Source organism: Hippocampus comes, unplaced genomic scaffold (genome assembly GCF_001891065.2).
Source record: "Hippocampus comes isolate QL1 unplaced genomic scaffold, H_comes_QL1_v1.1 scaffold7, whole genome shotgun sequence".
Classification (NCBI taxonomy): Eukaryota; Metazoa; Chordata; class Actinopteri; order Syngnathiformes; family Syngnathidae; genus Hippocampus; species Hippocampus comes.
Window position 1 is genome coordinate 5,687,309 of NW_017842060.1, and position 22,323 is coordinate 5,709,631.

The window sequence follows — 22,323 nt, forward strand, 5'->3', positions numbered from 1 at the left end:
CAAATAAAGGCTTATCTTATCTTATCTTCTTTAATTACATTTTCCTTTCTTTCATACCATCCATCCATCCATCATCCGAACCTCTTTATCCTCACGAGCGTTGTGGGCGTGCTGAGCCTATTCCAGTGGTCTTCGGGCGATAGGCGGGGTACACCCTGAACTGTTCACCACTCATTCACGTACCAACAACTATAATTCCAGATTTATTTCTCCCATCTTCCTTGCCGTCTATCCTCCCTTTCTTACTTGCATCCATCCTTACTCCTCCTTTCCTTGTTTTCATACATCAACCCTAATTCTTACGTCCTTTAACTTTCCTTCTTCCTTTCATTCTTTCCTTGCGACCAGCTGTCATCCCTGCCAAATGACCTTCCATCCTTCCTTATTCAACTTTCCTTTCATACATACATTTTTCCCCTCATCGCTTCTTTCCCCTAAAATCACTGCTCTCCATGCTACCTTTCACACTTCCAACTAATTCCTACATGCCTACTTTACTTCCTCCATTCTTTCCTTTCTTGCACTTTTCCTTCTGTCAGTCCTTCCTTTTATTCATTGACCCATCCCTTTCTTTCCTTCCATCCTTCCTCCCGATTTCCTTCCTTTCACACATCCTTTGTTCTCTCTTCACTATCTCGCATCCTTTCATACCAACCATCCTTGTTTTCACCCTATATCCTTCTTTGGTGTCCTTCCTTTGTTGGCTCCTATCTACCTTCTTTCTGAGCATCCTTAATTTTTCCGTGGCAACTTTTTGTTCAGTTCGCCGACCATGTATTTATTGGACTTCACTACTGCCTTACATTAGGATAGTCAAAGACTACGGCGCGTTCCGGCTTACGTACATAGGCGTCCCCACCGCAACTCCTTCGCAAACCAAGGACCCTGTACTGGATAGTTAAAAGTTCAGGTAGTGGTTAAATTCAATATAGATTGTGTACGAAGGAAAGACTTGCACAGTAGGCCAACTTGTGTGTGTACACAACGTGTGACGAATGAATGCGGTCTAAGTGTCACGTGTCGTCGCGGGCCAGCCAGTTTGACATCTTCGCTTTTCCCCAAGTGACACTTCTCACACACGTCGACAACTACCGGACGTGCACCAACAGAAAAGCGGCTATGGCGAACGACGACAGCCATCCAACTTTAGACTTATTGCTGAGTGAGTAGACCGCACTCGAAGGTTTATCGACTCAGTTTTGGTTGACTTTGGTTCCCTTGGCGCTTCGCATTTCAGTTTTGACGCAATGTCAGTGAACGTATCCCCTGATGGCTTCTGCTCTGCGCACGTCGCGTCTCGTGACATCCCTGTAAAGCATGTTTTTATTTGACTATTTGATTGCCACGAACAACCTGAGCAATTTGATTTATCTCACGTGTTTATTATCAATAGTTGTGTTGTCGTGAAAATGTTGGTGGAAACAGAAGACGCTTGTAACAGGAAGTTGGTTCATTTAACGCGTGCACTTTGTGGTCGCGAAAGACGGGTGAACGTTGATTTTTGTTTTTGAAAGATTTTGTCAAAGGCAATCATCATACCCAATTAATAAGTTCAAGATACCTCTAAATATAACACGACTATGTGAAATCAGATCTCACTTCAACTCAAGTTAGGTAACGGGCGAATGGCTGTGTACTCGATGTCTTCGAAAGTAATTTTGTTTCTGTTAGAGAGCAATGCCCATGTGTTAAATTCCAATTTTGGTGAATTGTGTTTTTACTCGCTTGAAATGAACAAGAGTTAAACCACTAAATTGGATTCCCCCCCGACCCCTCCCATAAACAACACTGGTAAAGTAGTAACTGCGATTTACCCAAGAACTAACTTAAGACAAGAGCCTAATGTGTGAAACATTTTCTCGAGCAAGTGATTTATTAATAGAAGTAGAATTTGCCAGAATGGTGAACTCACCTTAAAACAAGACGCAACTCAAAATTTATTTTCTTTCATTCTATTAGGCTGTGTTTTTTAACATAAAAAATGCAAATATCACTGGCATCTGATTGCCTGAAACAAGGTTAAAGCCAAATGAGTATAAAAATAACAACATTCCCTGGACCAGGCCTGGAGTAAGTAACCTGGACATTCTGGCGAATTCCTGCTGGGCCGGGTTATGTGAGGCAGACGTGCTAACTGGTCAACCCCACCGGGCCACCGTGTTTTGAAATGACAAATAAAATGAAACAATGTTGTCACTTGAGTCAGCAGTGTCACTTGGTCATTCAACACCATCTCATCATATGTTGCACTGACTGTTCGTCACTGATTCACAATAATTTAAGACCAAGAGTAGCAATCATATAATACATGATTAGAAACATCAACACCGTTAATAAATGTGTCTTGTTAAATGTAAAATATTTTACATAAATCTGTATTCAATTTTTGATCAAATGCAATATCATTATCATTGGAGGGAATGATAATCTATTTTTTGACTGAGTTATAATTGCCCTATGATCACCTCAGTGTCACGTTTGAACACTTTGCTCTTGTCCAGATCGGGCCACGGACCCGACCAACCAGGAGGACAGATGGGACTGCATCCAGGCCTTCTTTCAATCGGTCAACCAGGAGACTGATGGGTGAGCAGAGTATTGAAATGAGGTCTAAACTGCTGTTGATGTTGAACTTTTTAACACAGCAAATTCAGGTTCACGGTTGAAACGCAACCATGTTTCCTCACAGTCATGTTGTCATATTGCTGTTATGACTTCCCATCCATGTGTGAGGAGCAAATCCCACCGACGTTCTTCTTTGACATGTCTGTGTAGATTCTCAGTCATCAATCTGTGTGGGTAGGTTTTCTATCCACCACGACATTGAGGCTTCCGTCCTGAGCTTAACAGTGCTCGACCAGCGCCTTTGAACAACTAAGAGCGACATTTTGAACAAGTGAAATGATAGAGCATGTGAATGCATACAACAGATGGGGAAAAAACAAAAGTGAACTTCGTACCACTACGGCAGCCTTACATATTGTTCTTACATTTTTATTGATAGAATGACAATAAAGTCTTTTGAATGTATTTGATTTGATTAATCCGATATTTGGAAAGGCTAACTGTTGCTGTTTTTAATACTGTTGGCATGTCTGCTACATTTGACAGTATGGTCTATCTTATTTTGTTCATGTCAGTCCACAGGTCGCTCTCAGCCTTCTTGCTCATAAAATCCAGTCTCCTCAAGAAAAAGAGGCTCTTCAAGCTCTGACTGTAAGTAACCAAAATCCCAGCGTATTTTGGGATGTAAAGCACTTCAGCGGGTTGTTTAGAATTACTATGGAGATGGCATCACAATGATGCGTTGGAGGCTATTTGTGCAAAGATTGTACGCCCCAGTTACTCTCAGAGTTCATCATCTATTTAAGACAAATAAATGCCTCCTTTTTTTCCAAAATTGCATAAACGATATTATCTGGAAAGACCTAATATCATCGACGTTGTTGTTCACATGCGGACACTGAAGTTTCAATGGGATATGGGAAGGAGAGTTTCCGGCACACATGGAACCCTTGCCTTCTATTTCTACATAGCAATGGGCCTGAGAATAAAAATGCGCGACTAACTTGTATCACACGTTGGGGGAAATACGCTGGATTTTTGTTGGCCATCCGTACACCACGCTGTCGTTCCACTTTAAGTGTCACTCGCTGGATCTTCTGACCCCCTCCTCATGTGACATCCAGCGACACGGCTCTCGTGGCTGCTTTGTTCCCAGGTTCTCGAGGCGTGCATGAACAACTGTGGCAAGAGGTTCCGCGGCGAAGCAGCTAAGTTTCGATTCCTCAACGAGCTCATCAAAGTGTTGTCGCCAAAGGTAAGAGGCTGGTGCTCGGATGTCGGTCGAACCCGTAAGGTGGGAAACAATGCGTTTTGGGATGCTGGTTGAGTTCCTTTCTTTGAAAGCATTTTTTAAAAAAGCAAATTCTTGGAAATAGAAGTACAGCGGTACATTGAATTACGAGTGATCCAATTTCGCAGTTTTTCCAGATATAAACAGTGATATGATGATTTTCGAGCATTAAATGACGGGTGCAAAAAGACAACAAGCATCTACTTTGGCATATTGTAGGGCTGGACAATTAATCAAATTCAAATCGACATCGCAATGTACCGGAATGCAATTTTTAAATCACAAAGGCTGCAATTTGGAACTCCCATGTATTATTTGTAAACAAATTGTTTTTCCTGTTAATTTATGCCATATTTGACTTCATTTTAGCACACACATACATCTGATACTATTTATTGTAATGCAGATTAATTTATTGTTTGTGTTCAAAAAAATACATGGAAGATAATCTTTAAAAAAATTGCATATTCAATGGTAATCGCAATATTGAAGGGGGAAAAAAAATATCACAATTATCACAATCATTAAGCCCTAGCAAACAAGAGAGGCCAACTGTTTGCGTCAAGCTAAGTATTGCCATTCCCAGTTAAAAGTTCACTTTAAAACTCCACACATCAAAAATGAATGAAGTCTGACTTCAGGGCATTCAGCTCTCAATGTGGTTCTTCTGTCAGTTTTGTTTTGACTCACTCAACTTCCTCTGTACAGTACTTTGGTTCGTGGACTGCCCAGACGGTTAAAGATAGGCTGACTCAGGTTCTTTACGGTTGGACACAGTGGCTCAAAGAGGAAACCAAAATTCAGGACGCCTATTCCATGCTCAAGAAACAAGGTACTCTGAAGTTGCCTCACTTTTAATTTTTTTTTTTTTTTTTATTTAAGCGTCCTCTATTACAATGTGCCTTTTTTTTAGGGGTCATCAAAAAGGATCCCAAGCTACCAGATAAAGTCATCATGGCCCCTCCACCTCAACGAGCCACCGACTCCGTGTTTGACCAAGAGGACAAGGCGACGGTGTGTAGGTGAACATTGATGTGCTGTGTGCGGTTTCCGCCATCACTACAATAGTCGCCCTTCTTATTTTCTTTCCTCCAGCTCCTTGCCAGATTATTAAAAAGCCGACGTCCCGAAGACTTGGAGACTGCTAACAGGCTCATTAAAAGCACAATGAAAGAGGTGAGACCTCATACGAAGGATGGATGCCATACAGCGCATTGTCACTTTTTCTTTTTTTTTTTTTTTTTTTTTTGTTAAACAACGAATCATTTTTCTGTGTGTATGTTAGGAGGAGGAGAAAGCGGAGAAAGCAACCAAGCGTGAAACCACTCTAAAGGCGGTGGAAAGCAGCACCAAGCAGCTCAGAGAGATGTTGGATGAGCACACTGAAGCACCTTTACAGCCCACTGATGAATTAAAGGTAACATTACTAATCTTCTCCATCACAATGCAACACGAGAACAGAATCCAAATTCTGAGAATAAAAGGCGAGTGTTAGCATTTTTTAAAAATTCGAATCTTTGTCACGGCTTTTGTATTTATCTCTGGCTGCTTAGTGTGTACCCCCCATGAGGGTATCAGTCGTCAGTCCAAAAGAATCGAAAATTCCGCTCCAAAACATCAGCTCCTTTTTTACCGACTGTTAATATTGAACAATGATGTTTTGTATATTTCAGGACCTGTATAAGAGCTGCGAGCGGCTGAGGCCGAGCCTTTTCCGGCTGGCTAGCGACACGGTGGATGACGACGAGGCACTGACGCAGATCCTGGCGGCCAACGACGAACTCACGCTGGCGGTGAACGCCTACAAGGAGCGAACGGGGGGGCGAGAGTGTAACCGAAGAAGTAAAAGTGAAGAAGCGGTGACGCCAAAAAATAAGAGTGAGCCCACACAAATGAGTGATTTGCTGATGTAATTTTATTTTTGATTGTATGACCGAATGTTCTTATTGTAGTTCCCACAAGGACCCAAGAGATCAAGAGCTACCACCTCATCGACCTCTCGGCTCTGGACTCGCCTCAGACAGACAGGAAAGCTGACTCGCCTTTGTCGTTCGCCTCCTCCTCGCCTGTCTTCTCCTCTTTTAGGGAAAGCACCTGCAACTCTGCGGCTTTGCAGAGCACTCCGCAATCAGGCACGGCCGCATTTTTTTCCTCTCCCGAACTGTGGCGAAGCCAACTGAAGTCAACCGGGCAATTTGCTGCACATTTCTTTGAATACCCGTGATCATTTCTCACTTTCTCCACTGTTCACCATCCTTGAAGACCCTGTTAAATGTGTCCACAAGGGGGCCCAAATTCACCCTCTAGTGCGCAGGTGTCAAACTCAAGGCCATGGGGCCAGATGTGGCCCGCCACATCATTTTATGTGGCCCGCGAAAGCAAATCTAACATGTCAACTTCCATGATGCTTACTAAAATCTCTACCAAAATTTAAAATTCTCATATTTAATACATTAGAGACATAACTTAAACAATAGTTGAATGAACCATTATCATTGACTTTTTTTTTTTTTTAATGTTTTCAGTCATAACAGCCCTCCAAGGGAAACAGTAACTAAAATGTGGCCCATGACAAAAATGAGTTTGACACCCCTGCTCAAGTGCTATCATGACATGTCATTAACCATTTGACCATTGAAACCCAAGCGCTGTAAATTGTCCTGATATATTGCTGATTCCATTTGTTATACTTTGTAAACTTTAAATTGGACCGGTTTTGGAGTCACTTCCCGCAAGATGTTGTCTTCAAGAATCGAGGCGAACAGTACCCAGTCCAAGATGTCCTATACTCGCAGGTTATAGTCAGTGGAATTTGTTACTGGCTCAGGCAACGTCCCTCTGAGTGTGGCCTTTAACAGTCTTATGCACTCAAGCCACTGACGCACGTGTAACGTTGTCATCCCCTTTTGTTTCCAGAGTTACTTCTTTTGTCTCCAAAGTCGTATTGTGACGAGCTGATGCAGGTGAGATTTAGAACGGGACTGATCAAGGAAGTTCAAGGCTTTAATGTAATGTTTGTTGGGTGAAAAAATCCATATCTTTCCCACAGCTCAACGGAGCAGTCGATCCAACAAATGAGCAAAGGGGCCCCTTGCTGAGAGCCCGTGGATGCGGGGATAATGGTTCTTCTTCATCAAATGAAAACAACATATGGTGACGAAACCAAGACATGACACTTTTCTGTACATGACAAGTTGAATTTTTTGTGCCGTTGTCACTTTTTTTTTTTTTTTGCTTCCGGTCAGGTCACAGGATCAACAGTTCACAAGTTCAGGATCTGACTCAAGTCCCCCTCACCCTCCGGCACCTTCGGAAGACGGCTCTTGTCCGCAGCATGTGCTGAAAAATATCTTTGTTCCCATGGAAACCATCAAGTCTAGTACGTCAATAGCTGGCTTGGGCGCTGAAGGGTCACGTTTGATTTTTCAAGCGGACAGATGGCCACAGGTCACAAGTATTAAACAGTTAGAAATCGAACTGAAAAAAAAATGTATTCAACTGTATGTCAAGTGTATTTAACTGACCTGCACTTAATCAGTCATTCTTTTTTTCTTTTCACGATATATGTGCGAGTCTTTTCTTTTTGTCTTTTTCTTGATGCCCCACATGTTGATGTAAGTCTTGCTCTCCTTCTTTTTCACAGGTCAGCTGAAGCCTATCACCATATACGACCAGGGCGGCATTCGCATCTCGCTTCATTTCACCAGGGACTCGCCTCCCGGTCATCCTGACGTCGCCGTGGTCGTCATATCCGCGGTGAACACTTCCTCCCTGGACGTGAAACATTTCGTGTTTCAAGCTGCTGTCCCGAAGGTGAAAACACCTCAAACACCAAAGTCATCAAGTGATGAGCCTACTGTCAACTTCCTGTTTTTTTTTTTGTTTGTTTGTTTGTTTTTTTGTCCTGCAGACGATGTCGGTGAAACTTCAACCCTCATCAACAACACATCTGCCACCATACAACCCCCTGCAGCCTCCGCCTGCCATTGCCCAGGTCATCCTGTTAGCTAATCCGCACAAGGTTAGTTTTTATCTTTTTTTTTTGGTTTTCGTTTTTGAGATACAATGATGAACTCGTCAGCCAATGAGATGATATCGTAGTTCCTCGTGTTGGCAGAGGCATTTTTGGGGGGCAAGGCCTTTATTTGGACAGCTGCATTTTTACAATAACATTATTGAATTCTTTTTAATCAAATTTTAAGGGCTCTTTCTGGCATCCTTCCTTCAGACCTTCTTTTTATTCAAGCGTCTTTTCGTTCGCTTCAACCTCCTCTTCTATTTCCTTCATTTCCTCCTCTCCATCACAGCCGATTTTGGTATTCATGCATCCTTCCACCCTTCGTTCAGTCACTTAAACTTGCTGTTTTGCCTTCCTTCATGGCCTGTATCCTTCCATCCATCTTTTGCTGCCTTTTTCTTTCATTAGCCCCTTTCTTTCTTCAGCCATGCCCACTTTTTATTTTAATTTCCTGCTTCCTTTGCCTAAATCTGCTATTATAGTGGCATTACACCAAAAATATTTGAGTACCGTATTTTCTGCACTATAAGGCACTTCGGAGTATAAGGCGCACCTTCAATGAACTGTTTTCATATCTAGGGTGCACCGCATGACAGGGCGCATAGAATAGAAGCTACAATAGTGGCTGCGGTTGTGTTATGCATCCACTAGATGGAGCTACGCTAAAGGGAATACAATACAATACAGCTTTATAGAGCTTTCACAATTGGCGCTTTACAGAAAGAACATTTAAAATACTTCGTCTGAGAAATCAGAATATTGATCCATACACAAAGCGCATCAGGTTATAAGGCACACCTGTCAGCTTTTGAGAAAATTTAATGCTTTTAAGGTGTGGCTTGTAGTGCGGAAGATATGGTAAATGCAATATTTTTCTCCATATTTCTCAGTTGGTAGACTGGACACATTAAAAACGACTCCACAGAGTTCCGCAATAATTGCTCAACCGTGGCGGAGTTGTGCACCGTGCCGGGCTCATTTCATGTCTGGATCTTTGCCTCCTCAGTGTAAAATGCGCCTGCGCTACAAGCTCACTCTGACACACGGACGCCAACAGCTGAATGACATCGGAGAGATACAAAACTTGCCGGACTGGACGTCTGTGATTGGCTGCTGAAAACACCACGCGCATCCAGACACACAAACACACATTCACTCCCACTCCGTCTCTCTCAAACCAACACGCTCACGGGCTCGTAAGCTTCAAGAGCCTCAAAATCACAATGGGGACTTTTATATGCATCCAAATGTTGAGACTTTTCTCCCTTATTCGGCCTGTCACGCTTTTCAATACTTTTGTAACATTCTCCATCATGTCATAAGAAGGGCGCTTTGAAATTAGTCCTGAAACTGCAGGTGCTGATTTGTTTTTTGGTAAAAAAAAAAAAGAAAAAAAAAGATACCATTTTATCTATGCATTTTTTTTGTGTCATTTAGTGTTGTTGGAATTATTCAGGCTCCATCGTGCCAATTATGTACTTTGTATTTTGCATCTGAAGCCTTATCTGTCTCCATGAATAACTAACTGTGAATAAAACAAGACCAGATCAGTGTTCACCGTCGAAACTGTTTAATCAGTTCACATGGTAAATAATGCTGACTCGGGAAAGCAATATTTGTCAATTAGCCAAACAAAAAAAAATACAATCAATAATCAAATCAACTAATTAACCTGCTGACAATTTTTATGTTAATTTTGCCATAAAATAAAATTCAAAATCATGTTGCTTTTTAAATTTTTTTTTTTTAACATTTGTATTTCGAAGAGTAGAGGCTCTGTTGTTTTTTTCCTTCAGTGGGCTATTTTATTGTTGGACCAGCCAGGACCCCTCTCATTTTATATCCATACTTGCTTGAACGCTCATATTAAAAAATGTTGACATATATTCTTTTTTTTTCTTGTCAAACAGTTCCACACAATTATATTTAATGACATTGTAGATGCGATTATTTTACAACGACAAAAATTCAATTGCTTTGAACTTGGAATTGCTTCTTAACTCGACTTTTGTAAGTCACTGGCAAAAAGGTAAAAATAGTTCAACTCGATTGATCGTATTTCTTTTATGACATCAGAAGATTAAAATACATGTTTGTTATGTACATTTATGTAACAGAGGTGATAAAGTGCCCAAAACTTGTCTTTTTACAAAAAAAAAAAACGTTGGCTTGTGGAAGACCATCACACCCTTGAGCCCGGACCCACAATCCATTGCTTCACGGACGACGAGCTGCCGCTCGTTTCCGCTTGTGGGTCACCTTGGCAACCCCTTGTGGGCGGGTTACTGAGTGAGTATTACCCGGTGTCATTAACTTGCCTGCAAATCATTAGTGATGACACTGTTTTTGTTTTTTCTTTTCGGCAGTGCAGTACTGCCACACTTTACACTTGTGAACACAAGACGACAGACTTGACTTTCTCTGCACTTTTTTTTTTTTTTTGCCTGTTTCTATTCGGCCGAGTCGGGAGCGGTGGGACCTTGGTCGTGGACAACAAAGACGATGGCAAGTATAGTCGGTGATCTCGGGAGAACAGGCACGAACTTATTTGCGTGGATGTGTTATTTTGTGACCCTTTTGTCCAAAGGTCCGTAAGAACGGCTTGCTGTGCCGCAGCCTGCCGCAGAGGTTCTGCCCACGAATCCACTCCGCTGCTGCTGACGTCTCAGCTCGCTCGTGTCCACGTGGACAGCGCGGGCGAGTGACAGACTGGCTCTCGCCTAATGCGCGTTTTCACCTGCATCTTCTGACCCTGTTTGCTTCGTATGCTCCATTAACTTTCCTCTTCTTCCACGTTTCCTTCCCCATCTTTCTCCTCTTCAACGTCTTCCTGCTCTTCTTTCTCCTCAGTCTCTCCTTCCTCCTCAGCGTTCCCATCCTCTTCCACGTCATTTGCCTCCACCTCCTCTTCTCCAACATCCCCCTCATGTTCCTCCTCTTCCTCATTTTCCGCTGCTTCACCTTCCACCTCTTCGTCAACATTTCCCTCCGCTCCATCTTCCTCCTCTACATTCCCGATTCCCGCATCCTCATTCGTTTCCTCTGGGTCCACATTTTCCTCTCCCTCCTGCGGAGCTCCATCTTCATCCAGATTATCTTCATCCTCCCCTCCTTTGGTCTCCTCATCCTCTCCCTCCTCTTCCTTTTCAGTGTCACCCGTCTCGTCTTCCACACGATCCCCTGTGAGGTTTTCCTCCTCCTCCTCCACCTCCTCCTCTTGCTTCTCACCCGCTTCCTCATCCTCATCACTCACGCCGTTCTGCTCCCTGTTGTGGTTCCGCTCGTCCTCCGTCTCACTCTCGGCTTGCCCTTCAAGGCAGGGGGCTCTCTGACCGCCGCCGCCGATCCTCGTGTGAACGTGGTTGTGGTTGTTGTGTTCCAGGTCCTCCAGCGTGATCTCAAACTGGAAGCGGTCATGCTGCAAGTGTCTGTCCGGGGGAGGTGACGGAGACTGAGGCATGGTGGTCAGGTACCACTCACGGTTCTCCTCCAGTGTGTCCAGAAGCTCTTGGGCGTCGGGGTGCACCAGGTCGGCCCACGTCTCCCACAGTGGGTGCACGATGTAGTCGATGAACCCCACCTGAAGAGCGAGAGGAATGTGAATACACACTTGCATGCAACTAACTCAAGATGTGATCAAAGGAGTGGTGGGAAGTAACAAAGTACAACCATTTTTCCGGTATCTACTTTTATTGAGTATTTATTTATTTCTGTGAACTGTCAAATTTGGCTTCTTTTTTTTTTCACCCTCTGTGGATGATGAGAAATGTAATAAAAATGTCAAGTCAATCGCAGTTAAGATCTGGATTGATTGGGTTCTTGTGGACTTAAAAGATCCTGAACAGTACGAGTACTTTTGCATTCCTCGGGTAAAAAGAACAAATCCACACCTGACTCTTCTCCACAGAGGCGGTGTGTTTGTCGCACATGGCGCTGATCTCCATGCCGCGCTCCCTCTCCTTGTCGCCCTGGCGAAAGAACTCCTCCATGATTCTCTCTGTCCACTGTCGGTACAAGGGTAAGGTCTTGGTGGGGTTGCTCAGGTCAGCGCAGTGCACCATGTTCCTTAGGACCTGCAACAGTCACCCACATTTACAATCTAAGTCCCAATAATTGGTCCATTAAATTGCACCAGTGTATTGCCAAAAGTTCTTTTGGCAGCGTTTCTCCCAGTACTGTATGGAGGTGTTAGATTTTTTTTTAGTCCAAGCAGATTCCAGCCTCTCCGTGTTGCCATGCTAAAGTAATCTGCCGAAGGCCTTCACATTCACTCGTGCTGCTCCATGTAACTTGAACTAGATTAGCAATGGGACTGTTTCTTTAAACAATCCAGTTTCAAATTTTCCTCACAGGGCCATCTAGCTGGCCCACGATATCATTTTTTCCATCCTCTGATTGGTTGGTCAGAGCAAGCAAGCTATGTTTGACCAGAAAACATATAGTCATCTGCACATGTTAATATATTTCATAAAATGAGCGTCTCTGGTGAGGAGGATGTATTTTATGTATAATTACATTTCATATAATGATATATAGAATTTATGCACGTAATTTTTACACAATTTTGTGGTTGAATTGTTACTCCATAGCTACTAGTAGCAACAAAAAACGAAAACGTCTGGCAACCCACCTGAATGCGCTCATTGTAGTGATCCAGTAAGAGCACGCCAGAGCTGGTCACCTTCTTTGTCTCCACCATGGTTTTCAGGTCTGCCAGTAGGGTCATATGTTTGGACATGTCTGTCGCCAAAACCTGGGAATGAAAAAAAGAAAATAGATGAAATTTTCATTGCCACCATAACCATATTATAGCACATCATAGCAATGAAGTACTGACGATATCAATGACGAGCTTGCGAAGGCTCTGCCGCTGCCGTTTGGTGAGGTTCTGGAAGATGTCACAGTTGTCCTGGTGCAGGAGCTTGAATCCAACAGCCAGGTGGTGGTTCTCCAGGACCGACTCGTCATTGTACATAAGTGCCAGCTCAGAGTCTGGACACATCGCAATCACAGTTACTTGAAGACCCCAGATTTTTGAATCACATTTTCTTTATATGAGGGACTCACTGGTGTTGATGAGGAACTGATTTGAAACTCCAGGATGATCAACGTCGTGGATGGCGGCGGCAAAGAGGGCAGCAAGGATCTCCAGGTCAGTGAAGACAGCCTGGGGGAGAAGAGCAAGTAAGGAACAATGACTTTACTAACGTTTTTGAAGCGACATTACAACTCATGTTCCTCTTTTTCTTTTCAAATGTAACATACGTCGAGGGCCGGAGTGGAGAGGAGCACATGTGTGGACTGGGTGACATCGGCGGCGTGGAGGCTGTTGTGGTACGCTACGTTGCCATGGTAATGGTCCTCCAGTGTCATCACGTAAGTGACGAAGGTGTCAGCGGGAATGCGGAAGGTCTTCAGCAGCTCTCGCTCCTGGGCAGGTCAAATTTTAAAAATATAGTGGTGCCTTGAGATACGAGGCAAACCACTGAACCGCTCAACTCAACTCACTTGAAAACAAGAAGCGGATTGGCAAATAGTGAACAATAAGACGCTTCAAGCTGTTTAATGCTGCACCTAGTTTAGGTTTACTGTCAAACTAAACATAGGCTGGCTGTGATGCTCAGGACAGGCCTGGAAATACGCCGCCCATTTTGGGAAAATTAATATGTTCCCGAAATTCCCAATGGCCAACCCCACCCTTGGTCAGACTACCTGGAAAATTGTGTACATGATGCAGCTGAGTGGTCTGTTGTTGGAGAATTCGGCAACTTGAAATATGTTGAAGCTCCACTTGTTCAATTCCTCCAACTCCTGCTTCAAAGTATACACACACAGACATGCAAAATATACAACCTTATTCAAGAAAATTTCCACAGATGATCTTTATATCTTCAAAATATATCTCTTTAAAGCTTCTGAGTGATGGAATATGTCTCACCGGGCTTTTCCATGTCTCGATAAGAAGTGCTCGTCACCAGCTAGCTTGCAAGCTAAAAGCTCGGGCATAGTAATAATAACTAAGTTACAACTGCGCCAGATAACCACTGACAAAAACAAAGGCATTCAAGTTATTGTATAGTTGAGGAGGGGCAAGCACATCTCCGAGCACTGTTTTAGCCATCATCAAAACAAATCAGAAAACCTCAAATGGTGAAAAACAGTTTCCACAATCCGCAACTACATTTGTAATATATTTTGAAACTAATCCAAACAAACGAAACGTCAAACCGATAACATTTAGTGTAATAGTAACACCTCATTTCAAATAAATCATGCTACCAAAGTAGCAGACGTGGTTCATGTTAGCTTATTTAACTTCCACCGCTAATGCGAGCGCTGCTGTTTTGTTGAAGCTGGCAATGCGTTGTCTGTGACTATTTATCACAAGTACGCGTTTTCATCATGTCCATGTTTGAGAATCTTGCTTTTGTACGGTTAGTGAGGGGCCGCTTTGGTCAAGGGACTCTTGGGGCAAGGAGGGATTGGTGAGGTGGCGCTATAGGCAAATCTAGCTAGCAGTATTAAAACTGCAATCTCCCCCCTCTTTGTTGACGCTTATGCGGACAGTGAGATTGAGTCATCCCACTCTTGGCCATGTAGGAAACACAAAAAGGGTTCGGCGAGACCTTAGCGAGCTCGTCCTCATGGTCAGTGTTGACCCCGAAGCGAGGCATTGAAGTGCTGGAGAGGCTGGAGCTGTGCGACAGTTTTCGCACGCCGCTGATTTGACTCATCGGCTTGTCTTTCAGAGTTGGGGAAGGGATCTCTACTTCGTTCTGCTTGTCTGCACACACACACACACACACACACACACACCCACACACACACACACACACACACACACACACACACACACAGTGAAATTGCATATATTGGGTTCTGCCCTAATAGGAATATGGTTTCACTCACCCAAGAAGGTGCTGGAGATGTACTCTGACACCTGGTTACCGGAGCGACTCATCTCGGAAAGGTGGGATAGCTCTCTGTTCAGCATCCTCTTGAACTGTAGCATCACATCGCAACACATGTTCACACGGTGTGTCTGTTGTCTGCTGTTATCTGCTGTTGCTATTGTGTCAGTACGCTTTACTTTACCCCTGACCATGTCTTGTTTTTGTACCTTGCTTACAAGCCTGGGAATGTGAGGAACTTAATTTCGACGACTTTGTATGTTTAGCACGTGACAATATTGACATTTGATAAATTGCCAAAAATTTTGACAGTAATACCTGCTGCCACAAGTAGCGAAAAATTCAGTAATGCTCCTCTTGATTTTGTATATTTTTTTAAATGGTTGCACAGTGATTCTCAAAAGTGTGGCTCCCTCTAGTGGTATATGTAAAGAATTGCTGAATTAAACGGGCAACCCGTGCAATGTTACAGTAATTAGCAGAGTTCTTTTTAATCTAGTTTAGTACATTTGTTACATACAGTTCAATTCTATTTAATTTTTTTGCAAAATACATAAAATATTTGAGCAGAATTTATTTTCAAACAATTCTTTTGTTACATTTTTTTTAAAACTTGGTTGCAATACATTTTAATCCAATTACTATTTATGTACAGTTTTAAAATCTTATTTTTTAAAAGCAGCTTACAATAATATTAGATGTACATTTTAGGACTAGAACCTCTGCCTTGGTCTAGGCGACTACATTCCTATTGAGATATGGTTGTGATGGCTTCTTGTGCCATCATGTCCCAGGGCAGTTCAGAAAGAAAACGATCTTAGTTTTTCAATACTGAACCTGTTATATTCATGGATTTACTCTACATGCTTTGTAAATATTCTCTCCCTTACCTTGTTGGACGCCATCTCGCTGACTGAGCGGTGCGTCTGGATAGTTTCCAGCTGGTCCAAACACCAGTCTAGTTCTTCCAGGGTGTCCAGGGCGAGCTGCTGGTATTGCTGGTCCGACAACGTGGCCCTGGGACTCACACATACTCCACCCAGCGGAGACCTCCTGAGGTCACAGTGGTTGGTCAGCTAGCAATTGTCACTTTTTTTTTTAATCCCTCCTGCCAATACACAACTGTTTAATGTAGTATGTTGTATTAGAAAAAGTATCTCCAATGTTGTGTCTAATATGCATATGCACTTTGTGCGTGTAGATGAGTTGTGGCGTAATATGTTGAAATAAATCAAATAGTTGTCATATATATATGGGCATACCAAAAATGTAAGTGGCAGTGTGCACTTCATGCGTGGGATTGGAAAAAAAAAAAAGAATAGAGTTAAAGGTGCGGTATAATACATTGTAGTGTACATAAATAAAATACAATAATGGGCACAAAATAAACTATAATGAGACAAACAATTGTCATGCATCAACAGAACGAAATATTATTGTAACTTGTTGAAGCAACAAAAAAAAGTGAAATAAAATAAAATGACACAGCAATTGCTGTATATACCAATAACCATTACACTGACTTGACTGTCGGTGTGGAGACGTTGGCAAGGATGGTAAAATTGCTCCGCACAGATCGCAGACTGGCCAGAACCTTGAACATAATAATCACACAAATACCATTTAGAGCCACCTTGCTTGCGTGCTTGTAGAAATGCGCCAAACAATGGAAGACAAACTAAAGAAAATGTAACACTGTAACACGCTGCTATGGCGTCCCATTATTTGCCCGCCTATACACCCTGCTGTTAAAAGTTTCATGTTCCAAACCACACCAAACTAAAGTGCAGTATTGATGGAATGATGTCCTCACTGAGGCTTTACTCACCTGAGCAAAAGGAGTAACGATGAAGTCCTCCCCCGTGTGTCTAAAAGAGGACGAGCATCTCTGATTAGACCACCCTTGTTTCTTCAGATTCCTGTCCATTTTAAATACCTTGTACCCTTTAGCCATACCGGGCATGAAAGAAACAACAGTGTTCTACTGTAGGTGTGAATTCAAAAGTTCACATTTTAGTTGAACGGAGAGAAGAGTTAACTCAAAAGCCTAATATCCCAACCTTTTTGTGAGTGGTGTATAACGTACAGTATATGCACGACCTCATTCATCGTCTCACCCTTCGCTCGCCAGTGAGGAGTTTCGCGAGACCGTCTTGGGCGACATGTCATAATCTGAATCCGAGCGGTAGAGGAAGGACTCCCTCCTCTGGCTCTGGGGGAAGGACGTGTTGAGAGTGAGTCCTGGACTCTGCGAGCCCAGCGGCGTGTGAGCGGGAGAGATGCCATTTTCTGCTTCATAACTAAAAAAAAATATATATGAGACGAGATACGCTGGAGAAGAATTGTAAAAGCAATAGGAACGCGGAGGTGGCAAGGCGCGTGCAAACCTGTCAGCGTCGGCTTGCGTGATGGAGATGCGCGGCGGGATGCGGAGGGGCAGCGTTGTGGGACGAGACACGTTGCCAAGGACCTCAGGCGAGCGTGTGCGGTCGCGAGGGCGCAGCCAGCAGGGAACCTGTGGCACGAACGAGTGGAAGCCGAGAAAATATTCTTGTGGCTGAAAGAAAACCTTCGAGGCTGCCAGGCCATCGTGATGCACCCGTGCTATACGTTGACCACCTGTAGACTAGACGAGAGTCTCCTGCTCCTACCCCTGCGTAGCTCCGCCCCCAGCGTGGCACCAGACGTGTAGGAACGGCTGTAGCGTGGCGACTCGGACTTTTCTCCTCCGTCAACTGTTTTGTGAGTGTCCTCACCCTGTGAGACGACAAGGAGACCACCTTTTTTTTAATTTATTTTATTCATTTCACTGGGACAGTGCACATTAATCAACACAAGGATAAACTGTGTAAATGCGCAGGACTTAGCATAAATGCTAGTAAGAAACAAGTGCGTGAGCTTGTATGTCAGTGCTTGCTTGCTTGTGTGTGTGTGTCTGTGTGTGTGTGTGTGTGTGTGTGTGTGTGTGTGTGTGTGTGTGTGTGTGTGTGTGTGTGTGAGAGGGAGAGAGAGATAAGGCCCCCACAGACGGCGCTCTTGGAAGATTATCTGCACTGCAGCACCGTAGCACCAAAACACCGGGGGGGGGGGGGGGGGACAGCGGCGTGTGGGGGGGACAGTACCAGTTGCTAAGCAACCGTACTGCGTTACTCCCATGCTGCGCTTCATGTTGTCGTCCCGAGCAGATGTGGAAGGATGCTTGCACACATGCACGCATGCCCACGTCGAAATATCCAGAGTCACTCACAAAAAGGCTCTGGCTGACTTTGATCAATAAAAGCCTGTTTGAATAATGCATGCCATCATGTCCTTCATCCAGGATGAAAGCATCCAAGCATCATCTAAGTGGATTCCTTTACTTGGAGCGTGCGGTGTGTGTGGGGTGGTGGTGGTGGTGTGTGTGTGCGGGAGTTTCAGTTTTAATGGCATGGAACAGGGGGGGGTTCACCGCAGACAATCACTTCAAACACACATCATACAAGGGGCTTTTAAGTTATGGACCAAAGGGCACATTAAAATATTGACACTGTATTGGTTTAATTGATTGTAACTTGAGTTTGATTTGTATTTTGATCCATTTTGCTCTTGACTCAACCTCATTTCCTACACTCATGAAGCCATACTGAATGAAATTTAGGAATATATTTTTGCAATCATTGTGTGTTTTGGGAAGGTTTCGTATTGTGTATGCAAAACGTTTGACTGGCTGGTTTTGTGTTTTCTTCTGCAAGCTTGGGTGACAATGTGTGACCCCGTGGTCTTAACTGGATTCTGCTAGATATGTGTGCCATAGATAAGAAAGCCAAGCAAATTAGAGATCACGGAGATAACAACGGCTGAGTCACTTATCTTCAGTAATTATCTGTGCCACAGAGGCCTAATCTAACAATCACCCCGTTTGAGTGACCTTAAGGGTGAAAATAATTTGGTATCTCCCCCTGTTGACCTGGTCTTAGGTTCAGTTCATCGCACCGCTTTTGCCCCTGCAAAATCCGGGTCATGGCACCAATTGAAAAGTTAGGCCTAATCTCAGAGCCTCGACATGCTGACAGTTAGCATCGATCATTGAGGCGTTAGATCTTGTAAAAATAAATCATCTTTTATTAGAGAGGTGCATACACTTTGTTAAAGTATAAGAAGTTTGTTGCATCTAGATGACTGAACAATATTATCCTATCTCCCAGTGGCCAAGGTGGCCACACCAGAAGGAGCAGCACAATAAATTGGATTGCAGCGTTAATTCATGCTGCACAAACTTTTTACCACTTGATATTCTATTCAATAATGTTACTCTGTTTTTATGCCCTACCTCCTCTGCAGTTACCGACAGCACGCTGCGGCTCTTCTTCATCCTGATTGGCTCGTTCTGGGCCCCAGGGCGGAGCGTTCCGGAACCCAGGCAGCAGAGCAGGTGGAGAGCCAGGACCGGAGAGATAACGGGTCACTCCAAGGTTAAACCTGGGTAGAAGGTGCTCGAGGGCTTATGCGGGTGGTCGTTTTTAGCGTCAAACCGGGTCGCCGTCTGCGTCCATTGAGGCTATCCCGTCACCTCAGGCTTCAAGCGGCTCAAACCGGACTCCTCGGTACACTCTCTGAGGCTCCGTTGTTTTCGTATGGTTCTGGATTGCTTGTTTGTTTTTTAACTACTGTGGAGATTGACACACACTCCACAGTGCTCACTCTACGTTTGAGGAAACAAAGAGTTTCAGGCGTGAAGATCCACCAGCATGTGCTCCCGCTTGAGCCAGGCGAGGCAACAGCACACCCCAGTTAGGGTCCATGATGCCGCGGCCGGGAGAGTTTTGCAAAAAAAAAAATAAAATCCCCAAATCCGCTAATCCAACACGGAATCTTCCTTGCATAGTTCCAACCTCGTAAAAATCTGTCCCTGGTGCAGTAGTAAATTCCAGAAGCGTCGTAATCTGCGGTGACCTTTCGGGATGTCGAGCATCACTGCGCGGAAGTCGTCTCGGAAGGTCACGAGTAGCTTGAACGTCTCTTCACTTCATTCTGTGAGGGAGCAACAAACAGCATTCAAGGTCACCTCTAAGAGCAATTTGTGAAGTTTTTAAAGTGTTTAAAGCACTCCACAGCTAAACTACAAATATTCTAAGAGATCTGTGGAGAGTGTCACTGTAGATGGTGTCAAGGGGATAAACACTTGAGTCGACAAGCACTTTGACAATAATGAGATGCCGTTTCATAAAAACTTGCATGCAAGGAGAACCTTCAAATCAACCAGGATGGTCTGTTTGTAAGAAGCGTGTCCCTATTTCACCTTGGGCAAGGTCATATTGTGTATATACGCACATGCAACTGGCATATTCTCAGCCACAAACATTTCGCTTGGTCCAACAGCAAAATGATTTTTAAAAAAAAAGTATCAAAATTACCAAAGTTAATTTTCTTATTCTCGCATTCAAAACAAAAGATGATCCGAGGTTCTAATTAGCATAGAATATATTTTGTTTGTCCAAAGGCACACATTTTTCTGACAGAAGGCAACCACGCTTCTTAACGACATCTTCCGGGCAAAGGAAAAACATTAAAGGGAAATAAAGTGATACAATTAAAGAATATATTTGCAACATATTAGAGAAAACAAATCTGTTATGTTATTTATAACTCCTTTTGAAACACTTGTTTGTTTTTTTATTTATCTACAACAGTGAAAGTATAATATTACAGAATCATTTTGTTTTCGAAATTCAAATTCAACACTATTCTCTTCATCATATCGGTACTACATAAAAAATTTTGAACAATAACTTTATAAATCTATTCTCATAACGTTTTTCTCATGACATGACTTTTAACATTATGAGATCATTCTCATACCATTGCATCAAATTCTCAAAATAATATTAGGATATAATATTATAACTTTATTGTAGGGCTGCTATGCTCCAGCACGCCCGCGACCCGTGGGAGGATTATCAGATTAGAAAGTGGATGGATGGATGGATGTAGGGCTGCTCCTAAGGATTATTTTAATAATCGATTAATCTGTCAATTATTTTGTCAATCGCTGGATCGGATTAAAAAAAAAATCCATCCTCTTATTTAAAAACAGGATATTATTTTTAAATGACAATTGTGATTCCGTTACTGCTTGGTCCGTAACATGTCAGAAAATAGGCAAACATGTCAGTTATTGTTTTCCAAAGTACAAGCAAATGTTATATTTCAAATCAGTCTGCTTTCATGGCGGACTGGAGAAATCGGATTGATATTTTCTGTTGGAGAAATTTACCAACCAAAAAAAAAAAAATCGAAAGGATTCAACGATTTTCAAAAGTAGTTGTAAATTAATGATATAATCAATTAAGTGTTGCCTTCCTATTGGATTGTTTTTTTAATTCTGTGTAAAATTATGACTTTTTCTGAATGTTACGATCTTTTTCTTGCTACATTGTGCCTTTGTTTTAGGACAATACAACTTTATTCTCCAAAAATTGCAGTATTACTTTTGTACCATTTTGACTTTTTTCTTGTTGATGACTTTATCGTGACATATTGCAACTTAATCATAACTTGACTGTTATACATTTTCTTGTATTTTCTCCATGATGCAGTCAAGCGAGCCATTCTTGTGAGAAATGCTTCATATTCCGAGCACTTTAAAAAGCACTTCATCTGAAATTCAAACAAACCATTTTTGCCCGGCGCTTTCCCCTTTGGGTGCACACACCAAAAAAAAAAAAAAAAAGGAATTGAAATCCCTTGCAGATCTCTTGTCTCGAACAACACGACGCCGGCACATAAATATAAACACGGTGTCATTGTGGTGGCCTTGCGGGAGCGAGAGCTAATTCCGAGAGCATACTGCAACACCAAATCTCTCTCCCGTTATATAATTACTCAGAGCCGTCCGACGCTGACCCAAATTCCTTTTTTTTTTTTTTTTTTGCATTGGGAGGTGCTCGGCATATTTGATCACCTGGCATCATACGCGCACGCACGTAGGGTCAACTAGTCTGCATGCGCACAAACACACTTTAGGAGGAGGAGAAGGAGGGTGACACAGTGACATACATGCAGGAGGCAGATATGAAGATGCAGCAGAAGGGATGCCCCTCGTACGCACACACGGATGACACGTCAGGCTGCAGCATTTTTTAAAACAACAACACACTCACCTTGATGGCGTCCAGATGAAGGCGGGCCGTCCCTCCTCCTCCTCCTCTTCCTCTTCCTCCTCCTCTACCTCCTCCTCCTCCTCCTCCTCCTCCTCCTCCACCTCCTCCTCCTTCTCCTCCTGCTTGCTGTCCGTGCTGGCTACTTGCAGACGAGCCGCGCATGTGTCGCAAACACTCTGCGTCTTCATGAATACCAGCTTCCCACCCTCCCCGGATCTCCTCTCATTTCCCCCTCCTCCTCCAAATCATCATCATCTTCACCCAACCAACCAGCCAGCCAGCCAGCCAGCCCCCCACCCACCCATCTCCTCAACCCCCTAACCAGTTTAATGGAGAGGCCCGTTGCACCCCCCCACCCCCTTTCTCCCCACATTCACTGTCCAATCATAATCTCGTCCT

General features: G+C 43.3%; 2 protein-coding genes across 6 annotated transcripts; one reads left to right on the forward strand and one right to left on the reverse strand.

The window, feature by feature from the left end:
- The first annotated feature begins 69 nt into the window (after positions 1 to 69).
- LOC109511118 (ADP-ribosylation factor-binding protein GGA3-like) lies at positions 70 to 9,435 on the forward strand. Of its 5 annotated transcripts, none has more exons than XM_019861891.1 (16): positions 70 to 1,162; positions 2,502 to 2,586; positions 3,141 to 3,216; positions 3,722 to 3,820; positions 4,565 to 4,688; positions 4,770 to 4,870; positions 4,952 to 5,032; positions 5,142 to 5,273; positions 5,530 to 5,734; positions 5,809 to 5,988; positions 6,773 to 6,819; positions 6,906 to 7,009; positions 7,102 to 7,235; positions 7,500 to 7,669; positions 7,767 to 7,877; positions 8,881 to 9,435. In XM_019861891.1, exons 1-16 carry the CDS (start codon positions 1,000 to 1,002, stop codon positions 8,989 to 8,991), a joined length of 1,923 nt encoding a protein of 640 aa, XP_019717450.1. In that variant the 5' UTR covers positions 70 to 999; the 3' UTR covers positions 8,992 to 9,435. The 5 variants fall into 5 exon arrangements, with proteins under 5 accessions (XP_019717450.1, XP_019717452.1, XP_019717453.1 ...); XM_019861893.1 differs by having other exon boundaries at positions 73 to 1,310; XM_019861894.1 differs by having other exon boundaries at positions 73 to 1,310; positions 3,148 to 3,216.
- A 1,212-nt stretch (positions 9,436 to 10,647) lies between these two features.
- On the reverse strand, positions 10,648 to 22,158 carry LOC109511017 (cAMP-specific 3',5'-cyclic phosphodiesterase 4C-like). The gene is made up of 17 exons (XM_019861736.1): positions 21,925 to 22,158; positions 19,095 to 19,795; positions 17,405 to 17,542; positions 17,173 to 17,300; positions 16,903 to 17,085; positions 16,614 to 16,653; positions 16,309 to 16,379; positions 15,676 to 15,838; positions 14,784 to 14,877; positions 14,501 to 14,658; positions 13,587 to 13,685; positions 13,140 to 13,304; positions 12,942 to 13,041; positions 12,712 to 12,866; positions 12,505 to 12,627; positions 11,765 to 11,947; positions 10,648 to 11,454 (listed from the first exon to the last, which is right to left on the reverse strand). Exons 2-17 carry the CDS (start codon positions 19,134 to 19,136, stop codon positions 10,648 to 10,650), a joined length of 2,649 nt encoding a protein of 882 aa, XP_019717295.1. The 5' UTR covers positions 19,137 to 19,795; positions 21,925 to 22,158.
- Between the last annotated feature and the right edge of the window lie 165 nt (positions 22,159 to 22,323).

Bases quoted from the DNA above. Each gene is read 5' to 3' on its own strand.
- LOC109511017 (XM_019861736.1), bottom strand. From the start codon at position 19,136: ATGAAGAAGAGCCGCAGCGTGCTGTCGGTAACTGCAGAGGAG. The intron at 15,839-16,308 runs GTCAGTGTAATG...CTGTGACCTCAG, and splicing joins GTCTCCACACCGACAGTCAA to GAGGTCTCCGCTGGGTGGAG. The intron at 12,867-12,941 runs GTGAGTCCCTCA...CGATGTGTCCAG, and splicing joins TCAGTTCCTCATCAACACCA to ACTCTGAGCTGGCACTTATG.
- LOC109511118 (XM_019861891.1), top strand. From the start codon at position 1,000: ATGCGGTCTAAGTGTCACGTGTCGTCGCGGGCCAGCCAGTTTGACATC. The intron at 4,689-4,769 runs GTACTCTGAAGT...CCTTTTTTTTAG, and splicing joins TTCCATGCTCAAGAAACAAG to GGGTCATCAAAAAGGATCCC. The intron at 7,670-7,766 runs GTGAAAACACCT...TTTGTCCTGCAG, and splicing joins TTCAAGCTGCTGTCCCGAAG to ACGATGTCGGTGAAACTTCA.